The sequence below is a fragment of the Rhamphochromis sp. 'chilingali' genome (genome assembly GCF_963969265.1).
Source record: "Rhamphochromis sp. 'chilingali' genome assembly, chromosome: 2".
NCBI lineage: Eukaryota > Metazoa > Chordata > Actinopteri > Cichliformes > Cichlidae > Rhamphochromis > Rhamphochromis sp. 'chilingali'.
The window spans coordinates 54,383,615-54,401,027 of record NC_137930.1 but is presented as its reverse complement, the minus strand read 5'-3'; the positions used below and the strand labels follow the sequence as shown (position 1 = coordinate 54,401,027).

Here is a 17,413-nt window from a genome sequence, read left to right as displayed (position 1 = left end):
CAGAGTGATCTCCTATGTGGAAAGGGGACGGAGACCCTCGAGGAGGGAGCGGGCAAGTGAACCGGTTGATACGAAGAGATTTCTAAGGGCTTGGGACAAGTTAACTGTGAGGGATGGTGTGCTGTATCGAGTCTCCAAGAATCCCGTCTCAAAGACAAAGACTCATCTGTATGTTGTTCCGCCAACCTTGCGGCTCGCTGTACTGAAAGGCGTCCATGATGAAGCCGGTCACCAGGGACAACAAAGAACACTTTATCTGGCCAGGCATAGATTCTACTGGCCTGGTATGGCCAAGCATGTGTCAGAGTATGTACGGTGCTGCAGAAGGTGTGTTGTTAGCAAGTCGCCTGAGCCAGAGGCGAGAGCACCTTTGGAGAATATCAGAACATCAGAGCCCCTTGAACTGGTCTGCATAGATTTTTGGTCTGCGGAGGATTCAGCGAACAAATCCGTGGATGTGCTTGTGGTCACAGACCACTTTACTAAGATGGCTCAGGCCTTCCTATGCCCCAATCAGTCTGCCAAGGCGGTGGCACACCAACTCTGGCATAACTACTTCTGCATCTACGGCTTTCCGAAACGCCTTCACTCGGATCAAGGAGCTAATTTTGAGAGTGTGCTCATTGCCGAGCTATTGAATGTGGCAGGTGTCCAGAAGTCTCACACGACCCCATACCATCCGATGGGAAACGGCTCCTGCGAGAGGATGAACCGTACCTTGGGCAACATGATTCGTGCATTACCCCCAAGAGCCAAGCAAAGGTGGCCTGAGGCACTGAAAGCTCTCACATTCGCCTATAACTGCACAGTCCATGAGACAACTGGCTATGCGCCATTTCTGCTGATGTTTGGCAGAGTGCCAAGACTGCCGATCGATGTGATCTTTGGCTCTGTTATTGAGCACCAAGACATCATGAACTATGATCGATATGTCCAGACATTGAGGAGGGACCTCAAAGAAGCCATGGATTTGGCGCAGGAGGTGGCACGCAAAAATTTGAAGCGTCACACGGACCTCTACAACCGGAAAGTGCGGGGAGCCCCAGTAGAGATTGGTGATCGCGTCCTTTTGGCCAACAAAAAGGGACGTGGCAAAAGAAAACTTGCTGATCGCTGGGAGAGTGTTGTCTATACAGTTTTTGACAAAAATGAAGAGAGTCACGCCTTTAAGCTGATGGATGATTCCACAGGGCAAGTGAAAGTTGTGCATCGCAACCTGATAATGCCAGTGAACTTCCTCCCTCTCAGTGGTGCTTCAGTTCAGGATGATGGAGATGAGCTTTCTGAGTCTGGCTCGCTGATGATTGGATGCGACGGAGAAGCTGTCTGCAACTCATCAGTGGGCACGGCTGAATACAGGACGAGAGCTTGGGTGTCTGACTTACCGTCTGCAGTGTCCAGCGGCTCGCTGATGACAGGGGTTACTCAACCAGAAGGCCGCATGGTGGATCAAGAGCTTGCCTGTACCAGTGTTCCCCCTGTTGACACTGAGGAGCAGGTGGATGCCACCTTTGGTGTTCAACATTCTGACCTGCTTATGTCTGTGGCCCCAGTTGCAGCCTCCTCTGTTTTGGAGTTGGCAGCCATTACTGACGGTGACCAGGACAATGAAGCTGCTACTGAGGGTCATGTCTTAACCACAGTTGTTCTGCCCAACGCAGACCCGATTGATGTTAGCAGGGTGGTGGGGACCCGTGCTAGATCGAGAGTGGGACGGTTACTTAAGCCTGTTTCCAGGTTGATTGAAATGATGCATCAGAGACCTGTTAAAGTGTAAATATTGTTGATAACTGTGAGTTGATTCTATTGTTGTGGAAGTGGGACTTTGATCTTTAGAATTGAAACTGATCATTTGTCGTTGATTTTTCTGTGTCAGAGTGGCGTACAGTTGTGATGTGATGAAATATGTAACTGGCATATTTTGTTCTTTTTTTTTGGAAGGGGTCTGGCCAACTTCTTCTTCTACTTCCTTTGGGGATAGTCCTCTGACTGAATTTTCTTTGTGACTTTACGACCTGGTATTACTGAACAGATTTATCACATGTTGATAGCTATGGATTAGCTATTGGATTTTTTTTTATCTTGTTCTTTTTTTTGAGGATTATTGGGTTTTTGTCCTCTGTTTGTGTTATGGTGACTGTGGTGTACCTGATTTTTTTTTTTTTTTTTTTTTTTTTTTTTGTGGTGTTTGTTTATTTGAGTGTGCAAGTGGAATTCAGCAGGGGGGAATGTAACAGTGTTTATATGGTATTATTCCACTTGCCACAAATATCAGTGCAATGGGGAAACAGCGCACCCCCTCTCGGTGTGGCTGGTTAGGTGAGGCTGGCTGCAGTAATCGCTGCCAGTCTGCCGTAGCCATACGAGAGGTGAGTTGTATTGTTCCGCCCACGATATAGCCAAGTAGTACAGACACATAAAACATGTTTGATTAGCTGATGAGCACCGAGTGTAATAAGTGCTTAGTGGACACATGTCCAACACCAGTTTTATGTACTTTTCATTTGTTTATTAATGTGTGAAACTGTATGCTAAAGCGGAATGCTAATGGATGCTCTGCCGTAGTGTGCTGTGCGGAGTGGTGTGTGGCGAGCCATTTGCACTGATACAACACCGTTGTTTCCATTCAGGTACATCACTTGTTGTTGCTGTTATTTTATTGTATACTAAAAATTTTAATATGGCTGCAGTAATCGCTGCCAGTCTGCCGTAGCCATACGAGAGTGTGCTGTGCGGAGTGGTGTGTGGCGAGCCATTTGCACTGATACAACACCGTTGTTTCCATTCAGGAAATAAAGTGGCAACGATCGATCAGAGACTCCTTGTCTTTTTAAAAACACAACACAACGCAGAGTCGAGGAGTCTGTTTGGGCCGAACTGTTGCAGCGGGATGAAGCAGAAACCGGTTACACTAAGAAGAAACCTCAAGTAGAACCAGGCTCAGGGAGGGGCAGCCTGCAGATGGCTGGCATATAATCAGTTTACAAATTATGTTGAAAAGATATATAATGTAACCACTGCACACTGTCCCACTTACCATAATTTGTTATTCAGTTTCAGTCTGTGTGACCTTTGTCAGCTACAAAGGAGCAGTGTTCATGCACATTTGCACAGATATACACACTGAATAAGATTCAGCCAATTAGGGATTCCTCCTCTCACATGTGCATATCGATCAGGTAATGAGTCCACTGGAAACATCCATGCCATCATCAGAAAGCCAAACAACATTTAACATCGCCAGCTGATCTGAAAAAAGACCCTTGTATGTTAGAATCGGCGATGGCGTGCCGTGCACAGGGGCCAGTTTTGTACTTTTACTCTGGATATCTCAACTGGCTCATTATAATTGTGCGATACAGCTGCCTTTATTTAATTAAAATAGCTGAACAGCAGCTCCTTTCCATCACTGGAAAGTTGGATCCAAAAATTCAAGAATAAGTTCTCGATTGGCCAGATGGGGGTAGTATTTCCTCGCCTACACATGACACACATACACTAATCCATGTTCAGGGGTGTTGTGAACAAGCAAAGATGCACATCTGTCAGTATGCCAAGCTGTTTCTGATGTCTTTAACTTGGAACCCGAACTGTGTAGCAAGAGGGGGAAAAAACAAATGTAAGTGTAAATTTAATTACTTTTTTCAGTCCCTGCAGTTTGGCTTCTGTCATAGAGACACAAAGAAAAAAAACTTCTAAGCTTACTGTGATGTGTAAAAATCTACACATCACGTTGTGAATATGGAAAAGAACCTACAGAGTGAGCTTTACTTGCTTAACTCTGTAGCAGACCTATCATGACAGTAATAAATAAAAAATAATTAAAAAAAACAAATTCATGGGTCAAAGGAGCGTGGTGGTGGTGGTGTGTGTGTGTGTGTTGGGGGGAGGGTTACAGGATTTACTGGTTAGGATAGTTATGCTATAGTGAAAATGCTGGATTTACATCTGGAACACTGAAGAGGAAAGATGCTGCGGAGGTATTATGACGGCTCTCTCCGCCCACGGTCCCCGCCCACCAGGCAGGAATAATAGTGTGTAAGTCACTTTGCAAATGAGGTTATCACTATCCAGGGATGCAGGCTGGAATATACGGTATGCAGAGAGTTTGGACAGAAGGATGATTTTCTGACTCTCAACCGAGAAATAGATCTACAGGTGGAGAGAAGAAACTTTAAATTAAACCAGTTATTAATTTTTTTAAATTTACAGTAATGTTTTTATGAAGGCAAGTGCAAATGTTTTTGTGCCTTTTTTTCCTTTACTTGATAGTCTAAAATAACGTTGTTTGGCTTTGTTTTGGACTAAAAATCTAAATGTGTTTTCATCAGTCGAGCAAACGATCTTCTTTACTTGGACATTTGGGCTTCTGCTTGTGGATTTCTTAGTAGGCTCTACTGCTGGCACCATGCCTTATCATGATGAGGAGTACCCCGGTCAGCCTCTGTGGCAGTCTGTGCTGCTTTTCTGCTGCAAGGGCATGATCGAGGGCATCATGGTCATTCTGTTCTTCTGGCTTCTGGTTCAGGTCCTGTTCACCAAACAGTTAGAAGGTACGGTATCCGAGTCCAAAACAATAACCACATCGCCACATGCTATTACCATATACATGCTGATGAAAGAGCTCCCTGGTCCATAACGGATGTGATTCTGTTGTTTTCATAGATAAAGCAAAGCTAGAATAACATCAAATGTTTCTTTCCAGTGTTTGTGTTTTTGGTACATTTTGTGTTGCTAAATCTCTTTGATAATTACATCATTTTTACTCATTTAGAAACCTACTTTAGTGATGCATATCTCCACAAATTAAGGGCTGTAAACTTGGCTACCCAATCATATTAGGAATGGCATATTTATTAATATATTGTTCAGTTTTTATGTGTATATTTTAAGAAAGCTCTGACAAAATTTGAACCAGTCATTTAGTAATATGCTAATATCTTCCAGCACATGGCCCAAAATACTACATTAACTGCATTATGTAATCCCAGAGTTGACTGAGATGAATTACTTCTGCCACCTGACCTTATTATCCCTTGTTGCTTCTACAGTTCATCTCCAGATTCTTCTTCTGGTTGGGCTGATCACCTTTTGTCTGTGTTTGGTCCTGGGATGCCTTCTGTGCTTGTGGAAAAGTAAAGTTTCTCGAGTGAAAGACAAAGCTCCTGCGACATCAGCACCAGCTCCTGCTGAACCTGTGTCCTTTGCTCAGACCTCACCTTCTCCCTCAGCAGGAGCAACAGCATCAGCATCCAAGCAGCAGTTTGCTGAGCTGGATGAAGAAGTGCTGGAGTACCCGTCCACTTTTAGCAGCGCTGCTACTTCAGAGGGTGAATTTGGCTCTCTGGCATTTTCAAATCAAACTTCCTGTGAACAAAAGGAGCCTCCAAAGTCTTATTTTTCCCTGCGCCGCCTCAGCACACCTCTGCTTTCATCACCCCTTTATAAACCATTAGACCAGAGTCATAGCTCGCTGCCTTCCTTTCCCAAACTGGGACTACTGGCCAAAACACGCAAGGCCCTGCAGCGACGCTGCACTGTAACTGGGGAAGACATATCTTATAATGAGCACACTAGACTCACCAGACCCAGTGCTGGCTCTCCTTCTACAAAAGAAAAACCTATCCCATTGGCCCCACTAAGCTATGGCTCCAGTGCAAGCTGCCAACATCCAATATCACCAAAACCCTGCCTCCACTTCACTATGGCCTTCTCTCCAGGGCAGCAAACCCTGACAGTCACTGTCCTCAGCCTCAGTGGGACGCCTCACAGGCTGGAAGATGTGTCTGTGCAGGGCAGCCTACCACCTCTCTGCCCCTTTCCTATGAAAGCCGCTGTGCAGAGCAGCTCCAGCTCTGAAGCCCACAGCCTGGTGCTAATTTTTAAGGTGAGCTCTGTGGAGGAGCTCCAAAGGTGTGTACTGAAGGTAGCTGTGAATGCACGAGAACCAGCGAGCCCCAGACGCAGTTCTCTGGGTGAACTGGAAGCCGAGTGTGCAGGAAGAGACTGGACACCACAGACGCCACTTCACTTAACAAAAGAACTCAATCGAAGCAAGTAGAAAATAAAAAAGGTAGCGAAGGTTATACACCTGTGAGTGGTTTAAATGTCCGTACTTGGAGGTAAAAGCAACTTGAATGATTGATTAGGAACCTTTCGGGTACAAATTGTAGACCTCTGAACTTAAATCCTGGAACAATAACAAGATGGAAGAAAATGTAAACAAATTTCCAGATTTTTTTCTGTAGTTTTATTTATTCATTGCTGTGTATGACAGAGCTAAATGTTCAAGTTGCAATTCCTGCCAATTAGGAATGCCCTCTTTGCTCTTTGAACTTTTGCCCTTTGATTGCAGAGTCTGACCTCTCAGGATGCACTGATGTGTAAGGGGCTTAGCTGTCCTCCACAGATCTTCATTTTGCTTCATTATCAGACTGTCGCACTCTGTTAAAGTCACGGTCCTCAGAGCTGATAATCTAGACAGCCTTGTTTCTACATCAGTGGCAGCAGGTAAAACCAGAGTTTGGTGTCACTTAAACTCGACAAAATGCGTATGTGATTTCAGAATGCTATAAGGGCATAATAGACAGATGTATTATATATATATTTATATGGTGGATATATATACATATATATATATATATATATATATATATATATATATATATATATATGGGTATATATGGGTAGAACTAACTTTTTTCTTTCAGGGGCAGAGGTAAAGTAATTCCCTATGTTTGCTTTTAATGTTTAAGGGATTAAATGATGTCTTACAGGACCAGAATGCATCAGGAGATCATCCCTTTTTTAATGACATTGTGGTTTAATCCTTCGCTATTCACAATCCTCAGGAAACATTCCAATCTCCACTGGTGCTCTGATCTGTCAGGTCTAATCTTTGTATGCATTAGTCTGTCAAGGCATTATTTTTTTATTTTTCTATTGCATGCAAACTCATCCTGTATATAGATCCAAGTGATTTCATGATATCAGTTTCCTGCACAATATGTCACATAAGCATGACTCAGATAATCTATTTATTTTATCTCAGAACCTGAAAGTACTTGTTCGTGAATAATAAGAGGCAGTATAGTGAATAACCCTTATATACTGTATATGCAAAGTTAAATGTGGTGCAAGTGCAGTGTAAATTCCAGCTAAACATCTAAATTTAAAAAATGTATTTCACTCTTTTTGAACACTTTCACTCTATGCTTTATTTAAGATCTAAATCGTCTAAAAATCTGCTAGTACTTAACGAAAGTTAGACACATTGTGTTTGTGTATATGCATATAGACTACCAGGTGATCAATCTGCACCACGAGGGAGTTTTGATGAGCAGCAGAGAGACTAAAGCAGGGTCCTGTACTGTGTGGAACACTTCTTTCCTGTTTGACCTGCCTCCAGGAGACATCAGTCAGCTGCCCCTCATGCTTGAATTTGTAATAAACCAGGTCATTAATCATCATATACCACGGCAATAGTTTTATTTTTCCGTTATAATAAATGCAGCACAATTCAGCATCCCCTCTCTTGTCTAATGTGGCAGAATGCAGTCCTTTCAGAAGCCAGAGTTGTTGGCCGAGTCTTCGTTGGAGCAGAGGTTGCAGATGCAGGACGTGCTCATTGGAGAGACATGTGCAGCCAGCATGTGGAGCAGGCACGATGGCACACTATTCAACCTGAAACCGCAATAGAATAAGGCTGTTTGATGACCAATGGAGCGGATTTACTGTTGAGCTCTTTGGGCAACAAAAACGGTCAGACATGAAGCGCGTATGGATAGAGTCAACCTGTGATCTAGTTCACCTCAAGGTGCTGTCTACACTCAAGATGATACACACCCTCCTAATCTGGCAGCTTACTTGGACTTCAAAAATTTCCATCTATGGCATCCCAGTGGAGCTGCCCCCCAGCACTGCTGCTGTTTCAGTTCCTCCACCACCTCACTGTCAAAATGGGGATTTAAGGAGGTGTTATTAACTCATCGGCTCTGACAGATGTTTGAAAGGAGTGATGAGCTTGCAGCCAAACTCTGTATCCTGGAGTTGTCTGACTGAATTGTTGTTTAGGTATATGAAATGCCTGTGTTCAGTGAAACTCTGAGAAATCAGTTCTTTCAACATGGCCTTATTTCAGCATATCAGTCACTACATTCTTCTATGCAAAATGTAGAAAGTTGCTTTTAGTGTACGTTTCTGTAAAGCAAAGCCCAGAATAAACCTTTTAATTGTGCAGTCTTGTATCCATTTGGTTTCTATACCCAAAACGTTTTAACTGAACACTATAGTCTTTACAATACAGATGTATTTGGTCCTTGTCACTAAAAATCTTTCTGCCGGATTTTATCAGCTAAAAATGCTAAAATTATTGTTGTTATGGTTCCGCTTAATGATTTTCTGTAACAACGATACAATAAAATATTTGAATGGAACAATCATTTTCTGTGAAGCATCAGGAATAAAGCTGGTTGGAGTCTTCACAAATACGTCATTTAACCTCTCCCTCCTCTTCATCAGGGCTACAGATGTGTACAAGCTCAGCCAGGAATATTCCATCAGGATAAAGGGGAAGTGTCCTCTTCCACTCTGGGCCATATTCATCTGAACACTGAGAAGACTTATCTGAGAGCTTTTTGGGGGGGCTACGGTCCCAGATTGACCTCTTTGACCTTAAGGCTTGACAAAAAGAAAAGACGGAGAAAATTTAAATTTCCAAACTTCAAATCCAACAAACAGACTAGAAATACAGAAAGAACTCAAACATAGAATCAGAAGGTGAATTCATTTAAACTAGAGACTTCTCCACCAATGACCATTTTTGTGCCTGTTTAAAAAAACAAAACAACTTCATGGACATTTGTGGACATGTCCCTGTTTGGGATGAGTACATCCTAAGACTTGAAACACAACACAGCCATGCAGACACGTTTCTACACTACTCATTACACTGATCCTAGCACAGCTTCACCTTGCAGCAGACTGTCATTTTTTGCCTTCAGATTGTTGATTTCTGCAGTCATAGCTGAGATCTGATGAGGAGAGGAACAGTTTCAAACCTCTGACTTCATGTTTCCTCTTGCAGGTGTGCATTGGCCATATTAATGCGCTATTTTATGATTTTAATCCTTTTTCTAAAAAATGTTCAGAAAAGTTGGTCAAAGATCTTCACATGGAAAAACACTGTAACTCATTCCTATCCTTTCATGGTTGACTTCACTGTGTTTCTACTGAATGGTTAACTCCTTTGCTTTATATCCGATTATTTAGCAAGTACAAGGAGTCATATTTGAGATTATAGCAGAAATGTTTTTTCCACGTACCATTTAAGCAGCTATGCAGTCAGAACGACAGCCCTGCTCTTTGATTAAAGTAGAAGCTGGGATTAGTGCTCTTTGCACATATGCGTGTATATATGTAATGAAAGTGAGGGCGGTTCAGAATTTCACAGTATAATCTGCGTGTCACGATAATGCCACTAAAGATATTAAGTCGAATCAGTTGCCGATGATATATATCCCTACAATATATATACTGTATATTCTTTTTATTCTTTTAGTTGGATTTTATAAATTTTTGAACTTGGCAATGCTTTCTGCAGCTGAACATTAAGTTTAATAACCTGCTGTTTCTGATCAAGGAGGCTTTCATCATGGGTCTCCTCTCCTGCCTCTCCCTCCTCCTCCTCCTCCTTTGCTGGACAGCCGTTAATCTCCTCTTCATCCTCCTCGAACACTGGCATCAAACCCGAGGCTTGTTGCCAGTTTCTCCTGTCCACTGCAGCCTGAGAGAAAGTCACAAACACTTTTTGGCCAGGATCATTGTGTTTTTCAGCTTTATATGGCTGAGGCTTCTTACCCTAACAAGTTTAACTGTGGGTGTCCAGTCTTGAGGTGAAGAGGCTCCATTGCTGTCACCCTGCTGGGCCTCCTTTCCCTCTCGTTCTTTAAATAAACTCTTTAACTACAGATGTAATAGAAAATAGCAGTTACTCAGGCTTGTTGTAACCTACTGCAGGTGTAAAACAAAACTGGCCACACTAGCAACTCCCTGAATGCTGGGACTAGCGCTATCAACATGCTAACATGCTAACACTAGTTAGAATGTACAAACTTTGTATAACTTTGTTTAATGTTTTAACCTGCTGGCCATCATTATGTAGCTGAAGCTGCAGGTAATACTGTTGTTGTTTATTAAATTAAGTACTTGATATAGTAATCATATTAGCATCTGATTTAAAATTTATTGGGATGTTTCACCGACAACCACAAGTCCAAACTTGTTGCAGGCTTTATCCTGAAATTCTCTGCAAAATCCTACGGCTCCCCTACCAATTCATATAAATAAGATTGTATTTCAGTGAAAGGTTAATAAGTAGACTGATTAACATTGCCACTCTGGAGCCATAGTGCTAACTTGGATCAGGACCAGAATCATACACTACCTGCTCAGTAACCAGTCTCCTTTGCTGCTCTGTGTCTACATTAAGCGGACAGACTGTTTTGCCCCTTTGGCCTTGGACAGAAGGTTTCCCATCTTCAACCTGTGGGCAAGATTTGCCTCATTTGTTACATTTACAAAGACAGGTGGCTTATAGTACATTCCATTTATGGACTTGACCTCATAAAACTGCCTCTGGGTTTGAAGCTTCGAGCTTGGGAGGATTTGGTTCACCTTCCCTGGAATCTCTGAAAACATCAGGAAGTCGTTTCAGAACTCAGCAAGGTAAATCAGTGCATTGAATCCTGGCAGGCCGGCTCATACCCTCTGAGTCACGAATGAAGATGTCTGTTAGAATGCTTCCCTGATCTTGGCCATCTTCAGGAAGCTTTTTCATGAGCTAAGGGGAGGAGATAAGAACATACCCTTCGGGTTATGAGTGGTTAAATGTGTTGATTTATAGTATGATCAGGTTGTAGTGACACTACCTTGAGCTCCAGGGCAGAAATCTTGATTTTAGCCTCATTTTTTTCCATCTCTCTCAGCCTTTCTAGAGTCTTTAAAGCATGTTCTCTAAGACAGTGCACATACTCATCTGTTACACAGTCATTTTCAGAGTCTACAACAATACGTCACACATAAGTTTAAGAAGTAAGAAAGCGTACTTTTCGCTCAGTTCATTCTCTTTGTCTGCAAGTTTTTGCTTCAGCCTTTGAACCTCACTGCTTTGGATGCTGACCTGTACGTAAATTACGAAAGACAACATCATCTTCTCGTCACAGTTCCCCTCACCTTCCATTAAGGTGTCAAAAATGCACATAAGTGAGGCAGGAATATTTTGTTACCTGAAGGAATTTGTTTGGGTGGCTCTCAGAGTCCCATAACAAAGAGGATTCTGATAAGCTGGAAAAAAACAGTTATGATGAAGCTCACAAAATTTCATTTCAAGCACTTTCCTGACATTGTGTTTTGAAAATGAAAATCTCATCAAAATCTACTTACCATGTCTCTGTCCCTTTGTCTGGAATCTGGCCCCCTTCACCTGCAAATACAACGCCCCCTTGTGTCAGAGAATTATTTAATACTGGATAACTGCAAAATACCTGATCTGTATTCTTGTCTGGAATATTTTCACTTGACACAGATTATTCAGAAGTGAGCTCACCTTTACCTTCGTCCTTATCTCTATGAAGACGTGCCTGGCTCCTGCTCCTTTCCAGCTCCAGCTTTTCAAGCTCATCCCTGAGCAGCGAGTCACATCCTCCCTGAATGTTACAGGTGTTCAGTTATATCATCTACAGCTACAGGTTTCTATTCAGAGGCACACTGCCCTCTTTGTGCTGCTTCGGATTTAGATCTTTTTTCTCTAACTGGAAAAATATTATCAAAATGTTTGATGTTTGTTATACATGGCAATTCCTTTTTTAGCCTCAGCAGTATTTTATTATAAACACTTGGATAAATGCACTTATTAAAAATGATCTCCCTTCACAAAAATAGTGTGACGTATAAGTAAACAAAATCATTTTGTTTACTTATACTTCACTTGGATCTTCCACTGCACAGAATTAAGTGTGTTCTGACATCAGAAGGCGGTGTTTACATTCATCTGCCCAAGAGGAAAACTTTCTTTGCACTTATTCCAGACATGTGTGATTGTGAGACATGACATGTTAGCCTGGAAGTTAGTCATGGTCCAGGAACTTATCCAAGTGCCTATGGAAAATATCAAGGTCTCATACACTGGGAAAAGACTTTAGTACAGTAGTAGTGTCTGAAAATGATTATTTGGGAGAAGCAGTATATGAGATATACTTGATGTCTTTAAGAGCATGGTAAAAGGATGTTCTTACTTTATTTCTTGAGTTCTTCTTTAACTCCTCTAACTCCTCTTGTGTAGACTGCAGGGTCAAAGCCACTTTTTGCCATTTCTCTGTCCAATGTGAGGCCACAGCCTTCAGTTCCTCGATGGTCTGGACCTTTACCACATCTTGTTTGCGATACTCTTCCTCCCGCTTTTCCTTCTCAAACACCTCACCCTCCAAACGCAGACACTGATTCCTCAGTTTCTGGTTTTCTAGTTCCAAGACTTCCACAGATTCCCTGAAGAAATAGTTTGACGTTTATGTAAAGAGAATTGTACTGCACTGCATAGTCAATAACGAATAAAGAAGCATCTTCTCATATTAAATAATATGTGTGATCTCCATCTCACCTGTGCTCACAGCACTTTTCCTGCATTTCTTCTCGTCTGCCTTTAATTTCACTCTGCAGTTCCTCTTTTTCTCTGATCAGCTGAGAGCACTGCACCTCCAGATCGGTGACCTGTTTGGTGTTTATGATTTTCTCATCTGTCAGCTCCTGTAGCTCGTGGTGTGATATCTCCAGCCTCTTCTTGATCATTTCAAGCTCTCCTCTTATTTTTTCATTTTCCTGGTGCAATTACAGGAAGGCAATTCTTCAATTAAGAACCCTCCTCCCAACTAAAACTTATTGAAAGAATAGCTCCTCAAAAGCTTTTACAACCTCTCTGAGGGCCTTTGAGTCTTCCTTCACCACAACATCTTTCTGCTGCTGTTTGTTGTGAGTCTGCATCTCCAGGACTTGAACCCTGTGGAGAAGATTTGTCTTCTCCTGTAACGCACCCGAAAACCAAGATGTAGTTATAAATCACAGTGCTTTGATCTATGCTGTGGATTACACTCACATCACAGTTAAAAACAATACCTGTATCAGGTGATCTTTGTCACACAGAGCCTCAGTCAGTTTGGACTTTATTTCTTTTATATTGTCCTCCAACTTCAACACTTGAGTTGATAAGATGGCTTTTTCCTGAGCAAAATTAGGAAGATAATGTTTTAAATTAATTTTGATCATGTGTGTTGTAAAAACTGGACTTATGGGACTTTGATTGCGCATTGAAGGAAGTTAAAAAAAAAAACAATTTGCTAACATCATGAAACATTTGTCATTTAAAATGGATCACATCTCTTTTCTCCGGAGCACAAACTATACAATGTTAACTGGTCAAAACAAATTTTGTTTATTGTCAGCTTTATCAGGCTTATGAGTGTGGATGTGCAATGAAATACTGAATTCTGGCAAACTGACCAGGCATGCTTGGCTGATCTTGTTGTTGGCTTCGCTCAGCTCTTTCTGCAGTTCAGAATGATCCTGTGCAGTGTGGCTGAGCTTCTTGTGCGTCTCCTCTATTTGACTCAACAGCGTCCTCTGCATCTGGGTGTGCACAGAAACAGAGCGCACACTGAAGAGATGAAAATAGCAACACCACTGATGCATGACACACAACACACTTTCATGTCACTTATACAAAACTATCTGCGATAACACGAAACCATCAACCGCTGATGATTCTTAGGGAAGGTATTTTCACACAAAACACTCATCTAAATATGACGGTGCACACAAAGAACCTCCTTTACAGCACTCCCCATCAGCAGCGAACTCCTCCGACAGGACAGTGTGAGTGCCACACCACAAAAACAAGTCAGAACAAGTCCATGTTCACTTGATGTAACAGAAAAGGGCCCAATGCACACAGTGTGGCCAGACAAGTGAACTTTTTCTGATTGTGCAGCTTTCCAGATACCTTGTTGCAGTGCAGCACAGCTCACTCTGTTCCGGCATCCTGCTCAATTAGGGGATGCAGAATTTTGGTCAGTCTCCCCTGATACCACACCCTGAACCCATTGCTCCAACCACACCCTGCCTGGCTTCCAATCTTCCCCAGTACCCACTGAAACAAGCCCATCCAACAGAGGATGGACCCCACAATCCACAAGACCCAAAGGATCCCTTGGAATCAAACCCCAAGAAAAAACCCCAAAAGTTCCACACAGTCAGATATCATTTGGTGAAACAAAACGGAGCAATACAATATATGACATTTGATTGTAGCATTGTGTTAAATTGTAATATTTTTAAATTCACCTCAATAGACGCTTGAAGCTGTTGGAGTGCCTTGTTACGCTCTTCTTCTAGTATCTTTGCCTTAGTCTCAGCCTCTTTCAGAGCCTCTCTCAACTCCAGCATCTCTGTGTCAACTTTCTGCTTCTCCTGGATTAAAACCATTTTTTAGAAAAAGTGTCATTTAGCAAAGGTGAACAAGGAGTCACACCTTGTTTAGCGTGAATCTTTTATAATAATCCAATGACTTCAACATCTGTCTGTTAAGACCTTCTTGACTCACTGGTAATGTTCTGTTGAGCGAGCCCGGAGCTCTCTCGGTTGATTGATCGATGCTTCCTCTGTCCAGAGCAGACCTCATATGTAACAAATCCTTCTCCAGATTTAAGACCCTTGTAAGCAAATATCATGTGAGAATTTTTTCTTAAATTATTAAATATTTTTTTCCTGGACTTACTTTTCACAGAGTTCTCTGCACTGTCTGCTTTTTTCATTTTCAGCTGATACAGCAGCCTTCTTCTCATCCTCGAGGCCCTTCATCATTTGTGGTAGCTGCTATGGGACACATTATTACGTGGTGAGAGGATGCTGTGTGCAAGACAAACCAAATACGTATCCAGAGTAGCAATCAATCCAAAACAGCTAAAGAGAATGAAAAAATCAACACACTCAAAACAAATAAGGCATTTGGTCTTAGACATTTCAATCAACTTGCCCTGCCAGGCAGCTGTGCAATAGTTGCGTTGTAGCTCAGCATGTCTCTGGTCTTCAGCCAGTCCAGTTGAGACTCAAGTCGCTCGTGAGCCTCCTGCAGCCAGTGCACCACTTCTGTTTGTCTGAAGCTACTTCCATCCCGGGCAGCCCTTAACTCAGCCCCTAATGATCGTGTGGGACTCTCAGGCCCCAGATGGGACAATGATTGCCACCTCCTTAGACCTGGGTCATTTTGCCTGGAGCCACCAGCACTGCTCGATGTTCAGAAACACATAAATTAGCCATATACCAACCTCACTGAAAACTCATGTCTCTATATAATATTCCCCCAACCTTGTGCTGACTTTGGACAGAAAGCCTGATCCTGATACAGATGCCACACCACACCATGCTGATGTCTAAAAAGAGGAGCGGGAAGCATTTTCTTTTAAATAATTACCTTCTGATTATTCAAGTTCAGAAATATAAAATGATATCTTGATCTTGCCTGGCCTGTAAAGCGAGATTTGGTGTCCCACATATCCAGGTCTGCAGAAGAAAATGGGCTTGAACCCCTAAACATCCTGTAGCGTCTTCCTATCCAAGTTAATGCTCCTCTCTGTTTGGGAGATGTTACACTCCACACGTCTGCCCACGTGTCAAAGACAGATTTTCACACAAAGATGACAGCTCAACGTGTTGTGGCTATTCATAGATCATGTGTCTTGATATTTGAATTGCTTACTTCATGATCATCATCTGGTTTTAACACTTTGGGGTTGTTACGGCGTGTTTATGAAATTTAGATAATTCAGTGGTCGTTGTTCTTCATGTGTTTTTCACACCAGTCTCCATATCTAAATGCATGTATACCATGTCATCAACTGTATCATGAGAGATAAGAACAGATGTGCATGGTGAAATTTAAACTGACTTCTGCAGTGCACTAAATGACACTTTCTCTTACCTTGATGAAGAAACCCTCTCTTGTGCACTGAGGATGCTCATTTCATCTCATGGAGTATCACGCAGCTTTGATAACACCTTTTTCAGCATATAGCCCTTTAGCGCGTGTATCCATGACAGCCTCTGCACACAGGACTCTGTTGGGTGAGTGTGTCACGGATAACACTCCTGGGATAGCCTCTGCATGAGCTCACTTTGCCTGCTGACTTACTTGTTTGTTGACACGAGTTGTCAGGAGCATCTCCCAAACGACCAGCTTGTCCTTGATTAATTATGCGTAACAGTAAATGATTGACTGTGATCGCTCTAAGCACAAAAAGAGAAAACAATGCTTGATATGATTGTTTTTTTTCTTTCTTTCTGTATTTAAACTTCAGGGAGCAACATGATGGATAATCTTTGGGCAGTTCTATAAATCAGTGTGAAATATTGCACACAAGTGGCAAAATCCAAATTTGTTTCTCTGCGTTAGCAAGTCAGACCATTATTCAGAAGCACTGCTCTGTTAATGAAAAATTTTCCACCAGCAACAAATATTTAATGACTCAATATTCTACTAACCAAATCTATTTGAATTAGTGGTTTGCCATTTGCAAGTAGGTACTAGAACCCATGCTGAGATGGGATCACACCAGCTGAGACACTAATCACACCATTTCTGACTCATGAGAAGTCAGACATCATGACATCTGTATTTTGTACAAAGAAGTACTCGGTACATGTTTGTTTAAAATTATGACCTTCATTTTCTCAGTTACACATTTTTAAAATTGCAGTTCTTCTATCAATACCACAACAATTATGGGAACAAAATACACAAATGGATAAAAATGTATATACGTCTTTGTTTGCTTGTTTTAAAATATTTGTTTCAACTGAAAATCTAGAAGTGAGGTTATACTGAGGTTTATGTGGAAGCTTTGTTTCTGCCACTAAGAAAAAAAAAAGTCAAATGTCGACTTATTTATTACAATTGTGTATCTCAAATTTTTGACTTCTGTTGAAGTCATTTCTGAGAAAGTCTGAATTTTTAGATACCATAGGCGAAATTTCAAGTTTAGTTAATGAGACTAAACTGAAATTTGGACGTATAGAAGACATTTTTCTATTTTTTTCAGTGCCTGAAACAAGTTTCCATAATATCCATAAGATGTACCCACTAAAGGAAATTTGTTTTTGCCAACTGTAAGTCAAAGCTACGCTGTTACGTATCGCTATAGTTATATGAAATAACTGGAAATTTCGAGATACTAAGTATGTCAACATGTTGAGATACTAACCAGAGATTTTGAGATAATGAGTTGAAATTTCTATTTAGCTCTGCCTGACTTTTTGTGTTTGTGTGTTTGTGTGTGTGTGTGTGGGGGGGGCAAAACAAGCTTCACCA

General features: G+C 41.7%; 2 protein-coding genes across 2 annotated transcripts; one reads left to right on the top strand and one right to left on the bottom strand.

Annotated features, from left to right (window-relative positions):
- Positions 1-2,315: 2,315 nt before the first annotated feature.
- On the top strand, positions 2,316-8,236 carry syt18b (synaptotagmin XVIIIb). The gene is made up of 5 exons (XM_080863056.1): positions 2,316-4,553; positions 5,052-6,057; positions 6,434-6,510; positions 7,298-7,455; positions 7,551-8,236. Exons 1-5 carry the CDS (start codon positions 4,409-4,411, stop codon positions 7,701-7,703), a joined length of 1,539 nt encoding a protein of 512 aa, XP_080719182.1. The 5' UTR covers positions 2,316-4,408; the 3' UTR covers positions 7,704-8,236.
- Positions 8,237-8,373: 137 nt separating this feature from the next.
- LOC308384526 (uncharacterized protein) lies at positions 8,374-15,601 on the bottom strand (the record flags this gene model as incomplete). The annotated part of the gene is made up of 23 exons (XM_080863048.1): positions 8,374-8,679; positions 8,972-9,032; positions 9,623-9,784; positions 9,859-9,963; positions 10,445-10,543; positions 10,621-10,688; positions 10,765-10,840; positions 10,929-11,013; positions 11,106-11,179; positions 11,286-11,343; positions 11,443-11,482; positions 11,606-11,705; positions 12,294-12,543; positions 12,656-12,873; positions 12,967-13,074; positions 13,168-13,272; positions 13,552-13,677; positions 14,392-14,517; positions 14,651-14,759; positions 14,825-14,919; positions 15,083-15,332; positions 15,415-15,479; positions 15,569-15,601. The coding sequence occupies 23 exons, from the start codon at positions 15,599-15,601 to the stop codon at positions 8,492-8,494; spliced, it is 2,601 nt and encodes an 866-aa protein (XP_080719174.1). The 3' UTR covers positions 8,374-8,491.
- Positions 15,602-17,413: the final 1,812 nt, after the last annotated feature.

Excerpts from the sequence above, each read along its gene's own strand:
- syt18b (XM_080863056.1), top strand. The coding sequence starts at position 4,409 with ATGCCTTATCATGATGAGGAGTACCCCGGTCAGCCTCTGTGGCAGTCT. Across the intron at positions 6,058-6,433 it reads AAAGAACTCAATCGAAGCAA|ACTGTCGCACTCTGTTAAAG; the intron begins GTAGAAAATAAA and ends CTTCATTATCAG. Across the intron at positions 7,456-7,550 it reads TTGAATTTGTAATAAACCAG|AATGCAGTCCTTTCAGAAGC; the intron begins GTCATTAATCAT and ends CTAATGTGGCAG.